This window comes from Emydura macquarii, unplaced genomic scaffold (assembly GCF_026122565.2).
Source record: "Emydura macquarii macquarii isolate MOO-44397 ecotype Brisbane River unplaced genomic scaffold, CSIRO-AGI_Emac_v2 contig_3345, whole genome shotgun sequence".
Lineage (NCBI taxonomy): Eukaryota > Metazoa > Chordata > Testudines > Chelidae > Emydura > Emydura macquarii.
This window is the reverse complement of record NW_027133482.1, coordinates 3,761,838-3,781,154: the sequence shown is the minus strand read 5'-3', so window position 1 is coordinate 3,781,154 and position 19,317 is coordinate 3,761,838. Positions and strand designations below refer to the sequence as shown.

The 19,317-nt window shown below is 47.2% G+C and overlaps 1 protein-coding gene across 1 annotated transcript; it reads left to right on the top strand.

Moving 5' to 3' along the window:
• The first annotated feature begins 441 nt into the window (after positions 1-441).
• Positions 442-18,832, top strand: CCT7 (chaperonin containing TCP1 subunit 7). The gene is made up of 12 exons (XM_067533553.1): positions 442-614; positions 3,990-4,143; positions 6,749-6,855; positions 7,090-7,215; positions 8,425-8,477; positions 9,511-9,682; positions 11,367-11,531; positions 13,282-13,470; positions 14,350-14,447; positions 15,518-15,650; positions 16,989-17,195; positions 18,193-18,832. Exons 1-12 carry the CDS (start codon positions 609-611, stop codon positions 18,415-18,417), a joined length of 1,635 nt encoding a protein of 544 aa, XP_067389654.1. The 5' UTR covers positions 442-608; the 3' UTR covers positions 18,418-18,832.
• Positions 18,833-19,317: the final 485 nt, after the last annotated feature.

Here is a 19,317-nt window from a genome sequence, read left to right as displayed (position 1 = left end):
GCCCCCAGCCCCCCAGCCTGCCAGATAGGGAGCCCCCCAGTGCTCCCCCCACCTGCCAGATAGGAGCCAGATAGGGAGCCCCCCAGTGCTCCCCCCACCTGCCTGCCAGATAGGGAGCCCCCAGTGCTCCCCCCGCCTGCCAGATAGGGAGCCCCCCAGTGCTCCCCCCGCCTGCCAGATAGGGAGCCCCCCAGTGCTCCCCTGCCAGATAGGGAGCCTGCCAGATAGGGAGCCCCCAGTGCTCCCCCAGCCTGCCAAATCCCCATCAATGTACTCCCCCTGCCAAGTGCCAATAGTGAGCAAACCATCTACTTCCCCTCCTCCCCCCCACCGGAAGCCCCGCACCATCTCTATGGTCTCAGCTAAAGGAAAGAAGGAACACCGCCAGCCACTCGGCCAGTCCAGCCCGCTCCCAACCATAGAGTCGGGGCAGGGAGGAACCGCCCGTTGGCCGTCAGACGTTCGAACTCCGAGTCCTCCTCCCCCGGACCCCCGCCCTCGGGAAGTTTCTCTGCGCGCGCGGAGGCCGCGACGCGCAGTGCCTTGTGGGACCGGCAGCCCAGTTGGAGTCTGGACGTTGGGGGAGCCGTACGAGACGTTCCGTCAAGATGATGGTGAGTGGGGATCGGCGGCCCGATTCATCCGCCGCCATCCGCCCCGGGGACGGGCCCTCCCGGCCCGACAGCGGCTCCCCGGTCCCCAGCGGCCTCTGGCCGGCCGGGATCAGCCGTTATTTGCGGGGGATGGCGGGCGCTAGCAGGAGTGGCGGGGATCCGCCGCCCCGCCCCAGCGCAGCCCGGCGGCAGTAAGAGGGAGGGGAGCTGCGGCCTGGGCCTGGGCCTGAGGCAGCCCATTGAGCGGGCGGGGGGGGGCTTGCCGTCTTTGGGGCTCGGGGCTGCCTAGTTACCGTGCGGTGGGCAAACGGTGGTGGCCTCGCGGGAACTACCAGTCCCATCAGGCAACGCGCGCCACCTTGCTCCTGAGCTGGGGGAGCAAGGGGCCCATGGCATGCTGGGGATTGTAGGTCGGAACGGCAGGGAAGCTGAAGGAAGCTTCTGGGCACTACAAGTTGCCCTGCCCCTCTGGAGGCTCAAACCATTGCATGCTGGGATCTGTAGTCTCCAGGCTGCCTCTCCCTGGGACAGAGGCTGGGCCCATGATTAAGGCTGAGGTTTAGTCAGGGGTATTTATAGTAAAAGTCATGGACAAATCACAGGCAATAAACAAAAATTCATGGCCTGTGAGCTGTCCATGACGTTTACCATAAATACCCCAGACTAAACCTTAGCTGCCCCCCGGGGGTGCCACTGTTTGGGAGGCCCTGGGAAGCACTGTCCGGCTGCCCCCGGGACTGCAGTGGTACCCAGAGCCCCTCGGCTGTCCAAGCTGCATCTATGGAAGTCATGGAGATTGCGGAAAGTCATGGAATCTGTGACTCACAACCTTACCCATGATGGTGCTCTGAGGCTACTGTGGACCAGGTGGAGCATCACATATTGGGAGTTGTAGTCTTTGTGAACAGTTCTATGTTGAAGATGGGTGTGGCTCATTTTGATTCTGGCACCTGCTGTCCCCAAGTTGTTCAAACCAAGGGTGGAGAGGATATATTTAATTTTCATGTCCCATCCCTGCCCCCTTGCCCCACAGATTTCCAAAGGCAATGTTGTAATCGTTTTGGATCATAGCGCTTTCACCATAAAACTGTTTGTTGCCAAAGGATCAATCTCTCACATTACCATCACGGTGTAAAGATAATCATCACATTTGTTTAGGTGTTGGATTAGCTTCCTCTTTAAGCGGTACCATCTTGCTCTGATTTTTCAAAGGTGGTGAGAGATGAAAACTGATTGCTGGCCAGCATGGTGTGAAGGGTCAATAGCATGGGACCATCCTAGAGCATAGTGAAGACGCATTGGCTGGATGTTACCATGGTCTTTTAGAATCCCCCAGTCATTCTCTTAAGAACATAAGAGTGGCCATACTGGATCAGACCAATGGTCTTTCTAGCCTAGCATCCTGTCTTCCGACAGTGACCAGTGCCAGATGCTTCAGAGAGAATGAACAGAACAGAGCAATGTAAGGGATCCAGCCCCTTTCATCCATTCCCAGCTTTCTGGTGGCTGGAGGTTTAGGGACACCTATAGCATGGGATTGCATCCCTGACTATTTTGGCTAATAGCTATTGATGGACCTATCCCCCATGAATTTATCTCATTTTTTTGCTCTCAGTTATAGCTTATCCGTAGTTTTGATGCGCCCAGCAATCTTCCCTGTCAGCCAGGTGTGGGAGACGCAAAATGTTTACCTTTCAGGCCTTGTCTACGCTACAGAATTCAGGGCTTGTCTGCACATGATACGCTGCAGTGGCACAGCTGCAGCGCTTCAGTGTGGACACTGCCTATGCTGACGTTAGGGGTTCTCCCATTGGCACAGGTAATCCACCTCCCCCAGAGGTGGTAGTTAGGTCGATGGAAGAATTCTTCTGTTGACATAGGTTGAATTTCTTAAGTTTCCCACTGAAAGGCTAGTTCACTAGATCTCAAATCATTGTTCTAGATCTTTTCTGAACCCTTTCCACACAGGGACTTAGGTTGGCTTAACTAAACCCTTCAGGTGTGGATTTTTCACACCCCTGAGCAACTGTTGTTATGCCAGCCTGATTATCTTTTGTAGACCAGGCCTTATCTGCATTTTGTTTACCACCACCAATAGGTCCAGCTGTGCTGGTGGCAGAAGCAATGTAAGAGTAGCCAGGGCTCAGGTGTTCACACCATGGAGTCATGAAAAATCTCTCAACAGGTTTACATGACACAGTGGTAGAAATGCCTTTGCTCCATGCACACTGCTGGCCTAGCATTTTGGCAGCAGCAGCAGCGCTGTTGATAGCTATTGCAGTGGTATGGATACTGTATGTTTCTAATGCAGAGACAGTCCAGTGTCGAAGCTGGAAGGTACTCATTTCACTGTGTTTCATGCTGCTGAAGCGGGAGGGGCCAGGAATTCAGCCTCTTTTAGAAGGGTAACAGTACACACCCCCGCAGCATGTAACCAGATTTATTGTTAACTGGAGCTGCTCATTAACATGTATTTGCTGAGTTATGGTTGTATTCTAGAAGGAAATGGATCCTCACTTTGAGTCCTGGTTATCTTTCATGTTAATTGTATTTTCGAGACAAATTAAATTAAGGTTGAGTCCAGTTCAGTAAGGTAAAAATTTAAAAAACAAAAGCAAACAAACAAAAGCAACTTAAAAAAGTGTAGAACTATAGGCATTAGAAACTCAAGAAATTCAAGGTCATGATTACATTTAAAAGAAAAACCCCAAACAGTTGAAAAATATGGAAATACTTAGTTCTAAGACATCGAACCCAATCTTCAGATTTATACAGTGTAAGACCAGAAGGGACCATTGGATCATCTAGTCTGACCTTCTGAATAGCACAGCCCATTATTACATTTCACCCAGACACTCTGATACTGAGCCCATTGACTTTAGTTAGGTTAAAGTATTTCAGTCCTCAGGAGAGTAAACTTTTGTGTGTCACAGGCAGGAAACAAGAGAGCCCTAAGTGTTACCTTTTCTCCGTCCATGTAGTGATTCCAGGCTCCCATCTTCTCTGCTTTGGTCTTTTTGTACCTAAGACCTTATTTCAACAAGCCTAATCATGTGAATAAGGTTTTGTAGGCCCTGGCTCCTTCAGCGTAAGATAATTTGGATTGAAATTTTTTCTAAGCCATTAGGCTTTAAGAAGTTGATAGACTTTGGTTTCAGTCTTAGATATGGAATTGCAAGCAGTGACTCTATAATATAGTGAACTGGTCTCCTAAATTGTTCCCATCAAGAAAAATGACTAATAAATGCTACTAATAATATTAATTTGCTGAGATAAGGAGGTTAAACTATTGATATGCACACAGTTATTTTTAGAGTGGCTAGTTGGCTTATTAAAACTGAGCAAGGCATTAGCTAATATATGTTGTCTTTTCAGCCCACACCAGTTATCTTGTTGAAGGAAGGCACAGATACCTCCCAGGGGATTCCTCAGCTTTTAAGTAACATCAATGCCTGCCAGGTTATCTCAGAAGCTGTTCGCACCACCCTTGGCCCCCGGGGCATGGACAAGCTTATTGTTGATGACAGAGGTAAGTGTAAAGTATCATGACTTCCCAAGGCTGCCTGTTAACACTTCAGTGTAATCAAGTGTAAGGCAGTGGCTTTTGGCTGACTAACAAATAACATCTTGCATAATACATGCTATATGGTACTTCTGTCGAGGCAGAGAAACCCAAACTAAAGATTAGCTAATTTGGAGCTAAGGTTGATAATGTCTCCCCCAAATCAAACCACCAGTTAAACCCAGCATTCAGAGACCTCAACATGCTTACCTCACCCCCATTCTTATTCTGACTCACAATTACACACTAGCTTTCAGTTCTAACCGAAACCTTCTTTTAGTGCATACATCTAATTCCTGGTGATCACACTCAGATTGAAAACCTTTTCTCCAGCCTCAGCTAGATTAAGATATTTTAGTGACAAAAATACCAGTAGCTTTAAAGGATGTGTTGTTTATCCAGGATATGGAGTTAAGGTAGCTTGTTTCTTTCTGGCTTAAAGAACCTCCAGATCTAGAGGCTCCTGAAAGGGAGGTGGCATGGTATTGGCTAGATCCTGGCATGATGTGGCCCAAGTGTTGTGAAACTTTTTTTGCTCTCCAGCTCTGCCAGTATACCTCAAACCTGATCTACAAACGTCTTTGTCTCATAAACTTCTAAGGTCAGAAGGGTCATGATCATCTAGTCTGACCTGCACATTGCAGGCCACAAAACCTCACCCACGTGTAATAGACCCATAACCTCTGTCTGAGTTACTGAAGTCCTCTCAAGTTACAGAGAATCTGCCATTTACGATAGTTTAAACCTATAAGTGACCTGTGCCTCATGCTGCAGAGGAAGGCGAAAAACCCCCAGGGTCTATACTAATCTGACGTGAGGGAAAATTCCTTCCTAACCCAAAATATGATGACCAGTTAGAGCCTGAGCATGTAGGCAAGACACACCAGCTAGACACCTGGGAAAGAATTCTCTGTAATAACTCAGAGCCCTCCTCATCTAGTGTCCCATCACTGGCCATTGGAGATATTTGCCTCTCTAGTTGTGAACCTATCTTAAGCCAGAAATGTCCTGCTGTGCTGAGTTGTTTGGCTCTTAGTGGATGTGCTGTGCCTGAGCAGGGAGTAAACTGACATTGGGGAACTTACTTTTACTTGTTTCACAATTAAGCCCAAGTTTCTGTAGTAGAGAGAGAGAGCACCTGGAGCACTGAACTGGTGTGAGATCTGAGGCCTGAACCAGAGGCTGTGAACCAAAATCAGGCCACGTATTAAAGCAGATGCTTACAAGTTTACTGTCCAGTATGTGAACCTGGCAAAGTTGCAGCTAGTCTACTAGGCACTAGTTATTTACGTAAATATATTCTAGCTAGTACAGATATATCCCAATCTAGTACTAGTACTAGATCAGATGGTTTGACATAATAATAAATAAGGATGCTTTGTCCAGAATCTCAGGAAGAAGGGGAGGTAACAAATAGATGTCATGAAATATGTAAGTGGGTACGTAGGTTGTTTATCCCAGTCTATAAATGCCTTGCCTTAACTCTTTGTCCAGCTGAAGGGGCACCAGAAAGTCCCTCTGCTAACTGAGCTGAGTCCATTGTAAAGAGCATACATGTGTTAGTGTACCTGTAGATATAGATCCAGGGAGCCAGTACCGTGCTTCGTTGGCAATAAATCTGGCCGAGTGCTTTCACCGTCGAACCAAGTCAGTGGTCTTTCTTTGCGAGTAACATCGAGGTCTGTTGGATGAGCAGGCTGCCTTATCTGCTGCTGTTAGTGATAACATTGGAGCTCCAAGGACAGAAGCACCGGGCAGCCTGAACACCGTTACTGGGGCAATGACATTTCAGCTTTCAGCACTTAACAAGTTCCCTTCTGTGAAATGTTATTGCATTAACTGTGGCACCTAATAAGCCAGCATGCTTCATTTGTAAAACCCAGAATTAAACTGCCATATCAATTGAACATACAAAGAATTACTGCAGAATGGGATGGAAAGTGATGTTACCAAACAGGGCTGGTCGAGGCACTGTTACATCAAAATGCGTGTATTTAAAAAAAGTCTTAGCTACATTAAAATTAAAAGTGGACATCTTTCAAATCCATTTTGCTTTTCACCATTTATAATGTTTATTTTTTGCATTTTTCTCAGGTTGGACAGTGAGCCACAGTGACCAGACTAGTTTTTGTCCTGTTCAGCTGATTTGTAGTCAGTTGCTTTCAGCTTGTGACAATGTGTGGAAATTCAGCCGTGATCATGTTCCAAATGCTGTTAAGGAACAGATATTTGTCTGAAGAAAAGTTGTCTTTAATGAGGAGTTAGGGTTTGATCCTCTGCTCATTGAAGTCAAGGCAAAGCTCACAGTGGTGCAGAATCAGGCATTTAGAGAATTTATGGAAACCTTTCTATCCCAGCAAAAGCTGGGGGCCCAAATTTTCCTGAAAAGGAAAATGGAGAAAGGCATAGAGAGGCTTACCGGTGTGTTTAAACTTATTAAAAATATTAATCTAACTTGCCTTGAATTCTGAATAACTTCCTCAAATGCTGGGGTTTACACCTACATTTGGAGTGGGAAGACAGGTGCCTTCAGTCAGGAACTTTAGACTGAACTCTTTTTCTAAAACCATAGGCAAAGCAACTATCTCTAACGATGGCGCCACAATCCTGAAACTTCTTGATGTCGTCCACCCTGCTGCTAAGACATTAGTGGACATTGCCAAATCCCAGGATGCAGAGGTATGAATATAAACAGCTGTGCCTCTGAAGTGTAAACGTGAGGATAAAGGAAGCATCCTATGAAATGCTGGGATACATTGTGTGTTGGTCAGGGCTCTGCAAGGGACACTGGGCAGCATCAGTGTCTGTCACAGTATATTCATGTTTGCATTACAAGTATGTACACCTTGTGCTTAAGAATAGAACCTTTAGGATGTGATGGTGATATGAACAAACTGCCTTGTGGTGTTGCAGGTTGGTGATGGCACGACTTCTGTGACCATGCTGGCTGCAGAATTCCTGAAACAAGTGAAGCCCTATGTGGAGGAAGGACTGCATCCTCAGATCATCATCCGAGCCTTCCGCACTGCAACCCAGCTGGTAGGGAAATGAGGAAATACTGCTGCATAGACTAGTGGGGAGTCCGTTTGTTATCACAGACTCTTCATCTCTAGAACATCTTGGACAGTGATTCTGTACCAGAAGCGGGCAAAAACCATCTCTAAAATGGATTGGGGACGGGGGAGAATAGCATGAGCAGTAACAATTCTCTCCACCCCACTGTAAAATATCAGCTGGCTTCTTTAAAACACAATAGCAGCCAGTAAGACTTTATTACTTTAGATCTCCTCTCAATTGTTACTACTAGGCTTTCCTTTCCACCTGTTCATCTTCTCTTGGTAAAACACCTCTTCCAGTTCTTCTGATCTATATTCCACCATCATTTAAGCTCATGTCTTCTAGCTCATGTCTGACCTGTCCATTGACCTGCAATAGAACTTCAAATTTAACTTTATAATGGCTCCTTTCTTAGACTTGTTAGTAGCTGCCTGGGCTGAATGTAGGAGGTCTGACTTTAAATGCCCAAAGACTCACTTGAAGGTCCTGTCCAGCGTTGTCAGAACAATATTTTTGGAGGGAGCATAAGTGGCTATAGTCATTTTGAAAAGGAAGTAGAAATAGTTTACTGCTCCATCCTTTGAGTCCATAGGAATTTTGCTTGTGTGGTGGGGTCTGAGCTTGCACTTAAGCATGCTTGAGTTACACATACTGCTTCAGCATATCTCGTCTGCTTCTAGATCTGGTTTCCTAGACTTGTGCTGACAGCAGTAAAGCAGTTCCAATGATGATATATAGATTCTTTTCCTGGGTTTCTTGCCCAGCAGCTATGTTTAAGGAGATGATTTGTGATTACTAGACTGAAAGCAGTAGAATAGCTGAAATACTTGGAGGACAGGTCCATCAATGGCTATTAGCCAAGATGGTCAGTGACACAACACCATGTTCTGGGTGTCTCTAAATCTCCAATTGCTACAAGCTGTGACCGGACAACAGAGGATGATCACTCAAAATTGCCTTGTTCTGTTCATTTCCTCCGAAGCACTTGGCAGTGGCTACTGCCAGGGACATGATATTGGGCTAGATGGACCGTCAGTCTGTCCCACTATGGCTGTTCTTATGTATTTAAAATTTCAACTGCATCAAAACAAGCAATAAAGGTTAAAATATAAATACAAAAATATGCTGAAGGGCTGATCAGATTCTTAAATGTGAGTCACTAATTCCAGCTGCTGGCTTTTGTTTTGACAGGCTGTAAATAAGATCAAAGAGATTGCAGTGACAGTGAAGAGGGAAGATAAAGAGTAAGTTCCCATTTGAGTTTGAGAAGCTCATATTGTGACTAGACGGTATATCTGCCCCAGTAAGTGCCTTGTTGGTTCAAAGGCATTTTAAAGTTATTTTTGCTGCACGTTAAGTGGTCCTGGTTTGAAGACTTCAGGCCAAATTCAGATCTGGGATGAGCAGCTGCAGCCATAGCTAGATTTTTCTCTGAATTTGGAATCTGTGGGTCTGACTAAAAAGATGCTGTGCTATATTTCCAAGGCTGCTACTTCAGCAAAGTATCTAGGCCATTGTTGGCCAGCTTGGATGTATAACGCTAGGCACCTAAATAAATGGCCTGATTTTTCACACTGGTGCTGAACCACCTGCAGTTCCCACTGAAATCAGCAGGAGTCTAGATGCTCAGCATGTCTCTGAAAATCAAACCACTTATTATGTGCTTCTCTTTACGGACCCCAGTGGGGAGCTGTTGGCCCTAACAAATTGAGCTGCTCTATTGAGGAGGGAATGTTGCACACTGAAGGGTTTTTATCATTCCTGCTAACTGTGGGGGAAGCCCTGGCACATCCGTCAATGGATGCAAAATCCAATAGTTCTGGTAACCTTTAGTAAACATTACAGTGATTTCAGGACTGGGATTCAGGTCCTTCCTGAGTTCTGTGTCCTGCCCTCTTACAACCCCTAACAAGTAGTATAAGCCAAAGTTTTCAAAATGGCCTCTAATTTGGGTGTCCAATTTGAGATACTTGGGGCCTGCGTTTCAGAATGGCTGAACACTTGTGGCTTCCGTGGACTTTGGTTGGAGCTGTGGGTGCTGAGCATTTCTGACATTTGGGCCCATGGTGTCTGGAGCTGAGCACTGTAAATTAGAGGCCCTTTCCGAAGATTTGGGCCCTAAACATAGAATGCCTCAGTTTCCCTCTCTGTAAAAGGGGGCTAATACTTCCTCATTTGGGCTGGAGCGGGGAGTGAGGCTTGAGTAATGCATATAAAATGCTGTGCGATCTGGCAAAAGGCAAAATACGTATGCGAGATGTAATTTTTCTTTTGCAGAGAGCAAAGAAGGCTGCTAGAGAAATGTGCAGCCACAGCCCTCAACTCCAAGCTGATCTCCCAGCAGAAGGATTTCTTCTCCCGGATGGTGGTAGATGCCGTCATGATGCTTGATGAGTTGTTGCAGCTCAAAATGATTGGAATAAAGAAGGTGCAGGGAGGTGCCCTGGAAGTAAGTTCTGTCTGAGTCTCCTGTTAGCGCAGAGGAGCTCTTAGGTTACGTCTACACAGCAAAGAAAAACCCACGCCTGGCATCATTCCTTCCTTCTCTTGGTCTCGAAACCCCTGGCACAAACATCCCCCAGACTGGCCAACACTTCCTTGTTTTGCCTTCTCTCTGTAATTTCCAATTTTAATTAGCATACAGGCAGGAGCGGGTAGGGTTGTGTTTCGGTGTACACCTACAGGACAGATCCTCCGCAGCACAGCTCTTTGTACAAAACGGGTGTGAAATGCTACCACTGCTCGTAGTGGTGACTTCTGGTGGGTTAGTGGCCGTGTCTCCACTGAGAAGTGGAGCCTGTCCTATTCTCTAGTGAGTGAATTGTTAGTCTGTGGTGGTTTCTGCCTGGAAATACTTCATACAAGTATTTCTATGAAGAAAAGAGATGATCACTGTGCCATTATCTTACCCAGACAATTAATGTAGTAAATCAGTATTGCTGCTGCCTGCACCCAGCCATACCTGAGGATCTGTTAGCGTTTCAGGGAGTCACAGAAAACTCCCTCCATCTGATCTCAGATGGGTGAGACCACCCTTTTTCCTTACTTTCTAAGGAAAATCAGTTCAGCTGCTCCCAGCAGGAGCTACAAAGAATGGAAGCTAGTTTTGTCAGATGCTGTCTGCCCTTAAATTTGACTTTGAACAGTTTTGGGGATAGTTTTTCCCCTGATGGCTGTTTTGAGGGATTTAGCAGGGCAGGTCTGGGAGCCTGAGAATAGTGCAGCATCCTGCTTTCCGGGGTATCTGTTGAAGATTTGAGGTTACTCGTCATCCAGGCTGCGTGAAGGTTTTGGATCACTTGGGGGCCAAACTCATGTATCCTAGGGAAGGCTTTTGTGGTTTTGGCAGCTCCTGGTCACAATGGCCGTGCTCCATCGGGTCCTGGATGCTCAGGATAGGCGCTGCCAGCACATATGCTGAGTTTGGGGTGAGACCAGAGGATGATGTTGCTTGAGGGCTGAAGCTGAGCCCTGACTTCTCATGGAGGAAGGGAGTGCTATAAAAGGCAACTGACCGTTTCTAAAGGCCTGGTGCAGAAGCCCCATTCTAATGGCCTTGAGACTATACCTTCCTGGGGTATCTGACCCTGCAGGAAAGACCCTGCTCTGGAGAAGTCCACATGGAAGCTGGTGGGTAGTTATAAAGTTGTTGCATAGGGAGAGCATGTGACATTGACTTTTTTCCAACATGGAGTATTAAAAAGATTCCACCGTAGGGGGCAGCGTTGGGCAAGCCACCCTATGCATAGCTGTTCTCATCCAGACCTGACAGTTGAGGCTGTGATCTAGAATAAGGCAAGAAAACATCAAGTTTAGGGAGATGGTTGAGCAGGGGCAGGCACCTTCAAAGGGTACAAACGGGGAAGGCATCAGAGAGAGACTGGAGAGTGCTGTCTGTCGATCCTGAGTTTTTGTATAGTGCCTTTTGCAGTTGTATCTCGAGTGCTGGGAAGGATCTGATGGGAGAGGGTGGTTTCGTGGACAGAAGAGATAAATGTCTGCCACTTGAGTTCTGTAAGGGTAGAAGAAACAGTTGTCGTAGGGTAAATGGCACTTTGCCTTGTACACTGACTCTGACGCAGGAGCTCATTAACCCTGCCTGGCTAAACCCAACATCAAACCCCTTCTTTCAGGAGTCCCAGCTGGTGGCTGGAGTCGCCTTTAAGAAAACGTTCTCGTATGCCGGGTTTGAGATGCAGCCGAAAAAGTACGAGTCCCCCAAGATCGCTCTGCTGAACATTGAGCTGGAGCTCAAAGCAGAGAAGGACAATGCTGAAGTCAGAGTCAACAACGTAGAGGTAAGAATTGAAAGGACCAAACCAAACGTGCACTTCCAGTGCAGAATGAGCCTCTTCTAAACCTTCAGGTGGAGAAGGGCACCTGGTTCCCTTATGGGTGGGGTTGGCCTGTTGCCCTTCCACATGTAACTATGGCTGCGCTAGGTACCTTTGTCTTACCAGCTCAGATTGATAGCATGATTGGCTTTATTTAAGGTCCACATTTCTGGGCGGGCTGTTCTAACTGAAACCTGGTATTCCAGCTCCGAAGGGAAGACTGCCTTCCCCCGGCTGAGTTGTCCCTTGCCAATATGGTAATGAAAGGACAGTTCCACTATGTTTTTCTCTAGCCCAGTAATTCCCAAACTTATTCATGCCACTCTCCACATCCCTTTTGGACTGACCTCTGTTAACGTGACCCCAGGGGTCTGAGATAGAGCCCTGTGACCCAAACCCAATGGGACCTGACGACAAGCATCACGTCAGATCAGAAAACAACCTTGGGCTTGGCTCGGCTTTTCCCCTGCTGTCCATGACGTTGGCGCATCAATAGCTGTGAGCCCCGTTCCTGCTAGCCAGTGCCACCTCGCTGCACCGTCCTGTGTGTGCTGCAGAGCGACTGTGTTGATGAGTCAGCGCCTCTTCCTGCACAGCGCACGTGGCGGGGCAAGGCAGCGGTAGCCAGAGACCACAGCATGCCCATCTTGTGACGCCCCTGGTAATCGTGGGGGTCGTGACCCACCGTTTGGGAAACACTACTCTAGCCCATGGTTCATGCTGCATTTATTCCAGTGACTGGTCCTTTGGATAAATTGGAACCGAGCAGTGTCTCAAGTGCTAATGTGTGAAAATCACTAGAGTGTCACATAGTGCATTGAAACTGTTAGCTACTGGGCACATGTAGCTTCTGATAAACACCAGTCAGATGCTATACACGTTGGCCACCCATATCACATGAAAGGAAGCTGAAGGCAAAACTAACTGGAGATCGTGTTAGGGCTGAGAATTTAATTTGGGGCTGAGTTCCTAATTTTTGGTCCCCACAGCATTTGTGGTCCCTCAAGACCCACTTGCATTTTATGCATGAATAGAGGGGTTAATCTTGGCCATGTTACAGTCTGGGTAATTACTCAGTTCCCCTAACATTCTCCATGCTATCTCAGCAAACATGCTTTTCTTCACTTTCTGTCCTGAATGATTGTATGGTGTTGCTCTTGTGCCTGGTTTAAATCCTTGCTACTCAGCAGTGGCCGCATTTTATTGATGGCTGCAGTGACTCTCATATGTCTGACTTGTAAAGTTTGAGCACTGTGGAAAAGCACAAGATAAATATCAGCCTCTGTCTGCCTTCTTCTCTATTGTAGTGTATGCTATATTAGTTACTCGTGCTAACTGCAAGAAACAGTCTCCTCTCCTTCCTATAAATGGTGCTCAGATATTTGTACAGCCTTTCTTTCCTCCTCCCCATTAATCACCTGTTTTCAAGATATACTGTTCTGTCACTGTCTTCCTGTCAGCTCCTCCAATCCCTTGATCTTGTTAGTCATGCTGCTTTGAGCTTTGTAACTTTCTCTGTGTCTCTTTATAAAACGAGTGACCTAAAATTGCCTTTGAGTGTGTAAAGTGAACATCTTTCCAAGACCGTATAAAGCAGCATTACTGCTGCCTTTGTCTCAGAAGGGATCTCCCTGTGCAGGCAACCTATGATGGCATTTGCAATTCTTTGTAATGAAACTGTATTACAAGCTTGTCTCTGATTTTCTTCTGCTAGGATTACCAGGCAATTGTGGATGCAGAGTGGAACATCTTGTATGACAAGTTAGACAAAATCCACAAGTCAGGAGCCAAAGTAGTCTTGTCCAAACTTCCTATTGGCGACGTCGCTACTCAGTACTTTGCAGACAGAGACATGTTTTGTGCTGGTCGAGTTCCAGAGGAAGATCTCAAAAGGACTATGATGGTACCTTTTTTTATTTTTTTTACAAATGGGTTTAGGTTGGCTATTAATCCTTGTTGGTGCCGGTCTGCTGGCCAGATCACTCCCAAAGCACTGCAGTAACAACACAGATGGCATTAGGAAAGAGATGTTATGCGTGAAGATTTTAAAATATCTTTTAAATCATTTGATACCTTGCTAACGTATGGAGGAGCGTATTAAAAGCTGTACTGTATGGGGGGATTGTGACGTAGTGGTTAGGAATAGGACTCCTGTGTTCTTTTGCTGGCTTTACTACAGTCATTTGGTGGCTTTGAACAAGTCACTCAGGCTGAGATTTTGAAAGGAGCTGGGAGTTAGGTGCCCACATCCCAGTGGGAGATAGGCACCTAACTCCCATTCTTACACTTCCTGTACCTATGCCTCAGGTTATCCATCTGTAAATGGATGGGATACATAACCTACATCACTGGGTTGTATGAGAGTTGACTGGTGTCTGCAAAACATCCTCTGCTGAAAGGATCTCTGTAAACGTAATGTGTTCTGTGTACTGCTTCAGTCTGGTCTGCACCCAGTGTTTGTATCAGTGTAACTCTCATTTGTGAGGAGGGGGGTGTAACGGAGTGGTTATACTGGTATAACTGTCAGTTCTTCCTAGCCCTTCGTTCAGGGGCTGTTTTACCCCCTGGTATTTCTGTTCTCTTTTGCTGGTTGCGTCTTAATTCTTCTCCTGAAGGTGGCTACAGCCAGTCCTGCTCCATGACTGAGAGTCGGAGGTCACCGTCGCTCCAACCAGTCACAAGGCTCTGTGGCTGCGCTGCCATTGCAGGACAGTAACCTGCTGTCTGAGCTTGTCCCTCTGCTGTTACACTAAAGCCACCTTTTCTCTCGTGTACATTGCAGGCCTGTGGGGGGTCTATTCAGACTAGCGTTAATGCCCTCACAGATGAGGTTCTGGGACAGTGTGAACTCTTCGAGGAGGCTCAGATTGGAGGAGAGAGGTAAATAAACCGTAGCTTGAACTGTTCATTGTAATTTGGCACCGTAATTTGCTGGGGGCCATTACCCGCTGTAACGGTAACATTTAAGACCAGTAAAGTGCTAACCGGCTGCAGTGCCAGTGTGTTTGAGTATCTCTCCATGGTCTGGCTTGACATCTGGCTTCAGGTGGAAACTAAACCAAGGGTATCCCACCCGCTCATGCTATTCAAGAGCCCAAGTAGACTTAATATATTGCCTTGTACATGCATAGGGACTTTCATCCCAAAGGATCCTACAGTGATATGCAAACGGCATATAGGCATCCCTTCATCCATCACTGAAATGCAGCCCCTTCTGGGGTTGAGTGGGGCAGCTGTCTTAACGCCCCACAGCAACATTTTACATCAGTGAGTGAAATGCCTTGCCCCGCCTCAGTGGAATTTCAGCTTTTTCATGCTGTGGCCCCCCTCGAGGGAGAGATCCTCTTGGGGATCAACTGCCAACATCCTAACCCCCTTGCTGTTTGTTTCTACCCACTGGGTCCTGTGGGGCTCCAGGACAGGCTCCCCAGATAACTGCTTCAGCACAGATTTTTTTTGGGGGGGTGCCTGGGTATTCTCAGGAGATCTTGCATCCCATTCATATGCTAATCTGGTCCTCCCATTTAGCTGGAGATTCGACAGGGTCACAATGCAAGTTAGAGGACTGCAGATACGTGGTCAGCTTTCGAAAGGAATTCCTCTCTCTAGCCACATCACCGACAGAAGGGCTTGTCTAGATGAATGCTTAGTTCGCAGCAAGTTGGGGTGTAAGTCTGCTGTGCGCTAGCCTGCTGCACGCTGGTTGGCTGGGCATTAACAGTTCCCTTGTGTGTTTTGATCCGCTCCCATTTACAAGCACGCCATGTCAGAGCGCACTACAGAACTGCTAGCATGTGATGACAGGGTCCACACAGCCAGGTAGTGTGCAGCAGGCTAGCATGGGATAGACTTACACCCCAGCTTGCTGCAAACTACTTGATCGTGTAGATGAGCCCCAAGTGGTGGCTGTCTTAGCACTGCTAATCCTTGACATGCTCTGCTCTTGGCAGGTATAACTTCTTCACAGGCTGTCCAAAGGCAAAGACGTGCACACTCATATTGCGAGGAGGTGCAGAGCAGTTTATGGAAGAGACCGAGCGGTCCCTACATGATGCCATCATGATAGTCAGGAGAGCAATCAAGGTATGGAGGAGCTGGAGACGTTGCAGTTGCCGTATGCTAGGGTTCTTGTTTGTAGGGCCCTTGCAACCTGTCTGGGTTCTGAAACTTACCTTCCTTAGCAAGGAGGTAAATCCCATGCAGCACCTTGGGTGGATGTGTGTTTTGGGACAGTGTGTGGGGGAGGGAAAGTTGGAAAGTGTTTGTTTGGGGGCGGGAGGAGGCTGCCATTTCAGGAGAAGCAGTACTGTGAGTCTCCGCGCCCAGAGTGCAGTGAACAGAAAGCTGGCCAGTATTAAAGGCACAGTGCCCCTTGAAGCCCGCCACTCTTAAATGCTGCCTGGCGTTCTCCTCTAGCAGAGGCCTGAAGGCTAGAACCGCCCTCTGCCCAAACGGGATATGCGGGCGCTAAACCCAGTCATCCGAATGGTGACATGGGGCATGGAGAGGAATCCCCCAGGGGAGTGCAGAATGGCTCTTCCATTTGGTTCGGAGAGTGCCTGGCACACTTGCCTGCTTCTTTCGTATCTTGCTTCAAGGCTTTTTTCACTCCCGCCCTGAACTGAACTGTAAGCCCTGGCCCTCTCCTTTAAACCCATCCTGGTGACTACAAGCAGCTAGTCAATGGGTCTGAGTCAGAGCTAGGGATACCGGGACAGAGATTTTTAACTGGTGCATGTCTCTCATGCCTCTCCCCACCCTTCATCTTTCATAGACAGCATCTAGCGCATTGTGGGCATTTCTGGATAGTACGTTACACGTATAGCTACTGCTGTGTTAATACACATTGAGGTAAGACCCTCTGAGTGGGGGTGACTTGCAAATGGGTGCAACAGGAAGCTGTTAAGGATTTTGAATCATTTGCTTCTAGCAAAAATACCTCGATCTGTGATTTACTGAAGTAAATGCAGAAGAAATGCTGGTAGCAGCACTCGGCAGCAAAATGACTGCTTCGCAAAAGCAGCTCTTCAGGCTTGTTCCACCTCTTTGATCACTTGATGAAAGAGAGAGTAACTTAATTCACTACTAGTCAGGTCTGTGTCTGTCCTGAGAAGATGTGGAGCTGGAGAAAGGGCCCCCCGGCTGTGTCAGTACCAGGGTAAGCTCCCCTTCCAGAGCATTTCCTCCCCGGCCTGGAGAAGCCACTGGCCCTCTGCAGAAACTACTCACAAAGTTGGCAGGTTGTCCTGATGGTGGTGGTTGTGGCTGGTATGATGTGGACACTTCAGAGATGCCATCAACCAGATCTGTAACAGGTTAATTTCGTGTCCTGGGCTTTCTCCTCTATTCGGTAACTGGTTTCAGTGCAACAGTGGTATCTGGATAAAGGTAATGGAATGTTTTACTCTTGCTCCATTTCAGAACGACTCCATTGTTGCCGGTGGTGGTGCTATAGAGATGGAACTTTCAAAATACCTCCGGGACTACTCCAGGACCATTCCAGGCAAACAGCAGTTGCTGATAGGCGCTTATGCTAAAGCTCTTGAGATCATTCCACGCCAGCTCTGTGACAATGCCGGGTTTGATGCAACCAACATTCTGAACAAACTGAGAGCCAAACATGCACAGGTGGGCTCGCCCCCCTCCGGAACGAACATGTTTCCAGGAGAACCGATAAAACTGAATTTCTGAAGGGTGTGGAACAGAGCAATGATACAACTGTAGCTGTATTTCAGTGGCTGTCTCTGATTAAGTCTTGTGGTTTGTTTTCAGATCGGAAGAGGAATCTGCTGCTGATCGTAAAGAGAAACTATTTATTTGTCTTTTAATCGCAGCGGTGGGATGACTTCTTTAGAGCTGCAGAGTAAACTTATTGGGGTTTTGACTTGTTTTAAAAAGGCCTCACTTGTTAGGGGAGAGTCATATATATTAACCCTGAAAGCAATCAGAGCATGACGGTTGATAGTGTCCAATGTGCTTTTCCAATGAAATGCACACCCAGCCTTCGGAACATTTGTGACCATGAAAGATCGTGGGTTTTGGCTGGTTGTTTGGTTTTTTTTGCATGTTCTGGACAGATTCCAGTTCAGACCATTACTGCTGCCCCCCTAAATGCTCCCAGAACTTTCACTTGGCTGCAGTATTGCGCTTCCCTTCCTAGCAAACGCTTGTGCAGTATTTGTGATCTTTGCCATGTCCCACCCAGAGATGGCTGCATCTCACTAGTGTTAGCCACGAGATTGATAGCAAGGGAGAGCTTGTAAAATGCTATAAAAGGGAAGTTATTACACCTCTTGGCTAGGAAAGGTGCAGTCTGAGCCCAGAGCTGGAAGCTGGGATTCCTGAGATATGGTTGGAGGAGGGCACTTTCGTCTCTCTGTACATTATGTGGGGTGAATGCCAGAGACGGTGCAGGGCTTAGTTAATGGTTTGTAATGCAATTGGCAGATGGAAAGTGCTAAGAGCTATTACTTCCCTCAAGCAAGACTCTTTGTGATGACAAGGAGAATTGCTGTCCCCTGGCTGTATGTTAGCACATAGGAGCCATTTCCCTTCTCCCTGTCCTCTTGCCTGCACCCTCCCGTTTTACTGCATAACTGACGTTTCCTCCTGCTCTTTTCCTCAGGGAGGCACCTGGTATGGCGTGGACGTGAACAACGAAGATATCGCCGATAACTTTGAAGCCTATGTGTGGGAGCCAGCCGTCGTGCGCATCAACGCTCTGACGGCGGCATCTGAGGCTGCTTGCCTCATTGTGTCTGTAGATGAAACCATCAAGAATCCCCGTTCTACAGTCGATGGCCCTCCCGGTGGCCGGGGCAGAGGAAGGGGCAGGCCACACAACCACTGAGAATGTGTCTTTGTCAATGTTGTATGACAGGGGGCACAGGGACGACACTGGTGGCTGCTGTCTCCTAAAACATGCACCTTTAAAAAGGAATTGATGCCTAGCTTCTGTTAATTTACAAGCCATTTACCACCTGATTATTTGATGGGTTACATCCAACTACCATGGTCATCTTCAGAGAAACCAACTCTGAGTCGATAGCAGCAGCCTCTTGTGGAGCCCTGGTCCCCATGTCTTCTAGACAGCGCTGGTCCCACTCAGCTCTTTTGTTGTCCTTCCACTTGGAAGCTGTGCTGTGTGAACTCCTTGCAGGGTTGGCATAGTGCAGAAAGAGCATGTGACAGTTCTTGAGTGTATTTATTGGTTTTTCTAATGGAATTTTGAACCTAGACACAAACACAATAAATAGTTCCAAGCATCTTGTGGCTAAGTGCAGACTTTTGGTTTTCCCCTGATTAGAATCTGCTTCAGTAGGGAAATGCCCAAGACGGTTGCAGGATTTTTAACACTTTCTCTCCTTCTGTGGAAGACTGTCAACTATGTGCTTTAGTTGTCAGTATCCTGGGAAGCAGAATCTGGGGCAGACCTGTGTAAATGCTTTCTCTTTGCCTCAGAAGACAAATCGCTGTGTTGTTTGTCTCTCAGCGCTCCCAGGCTGCTTAATAATCTTTATTTGCCTGAGTTTAGTAACCCATTAAAATCAGATCATCTGTTAAGGAAACCTCATTTAGGGATAAATGCCATTGCAGCACAGCTGATGCAGTCCTGGAAGCCTGTCTGATTGCCATGATTGCCACAGGAAAGCACGGATGGTGCCTTCCCTCCGGATCTTTTTGCGGCATGATAATTGTGGCTACTTGGGGTTTCCATCAAGGAGTAATGGGGTTGGAGACGTCGGGGGAC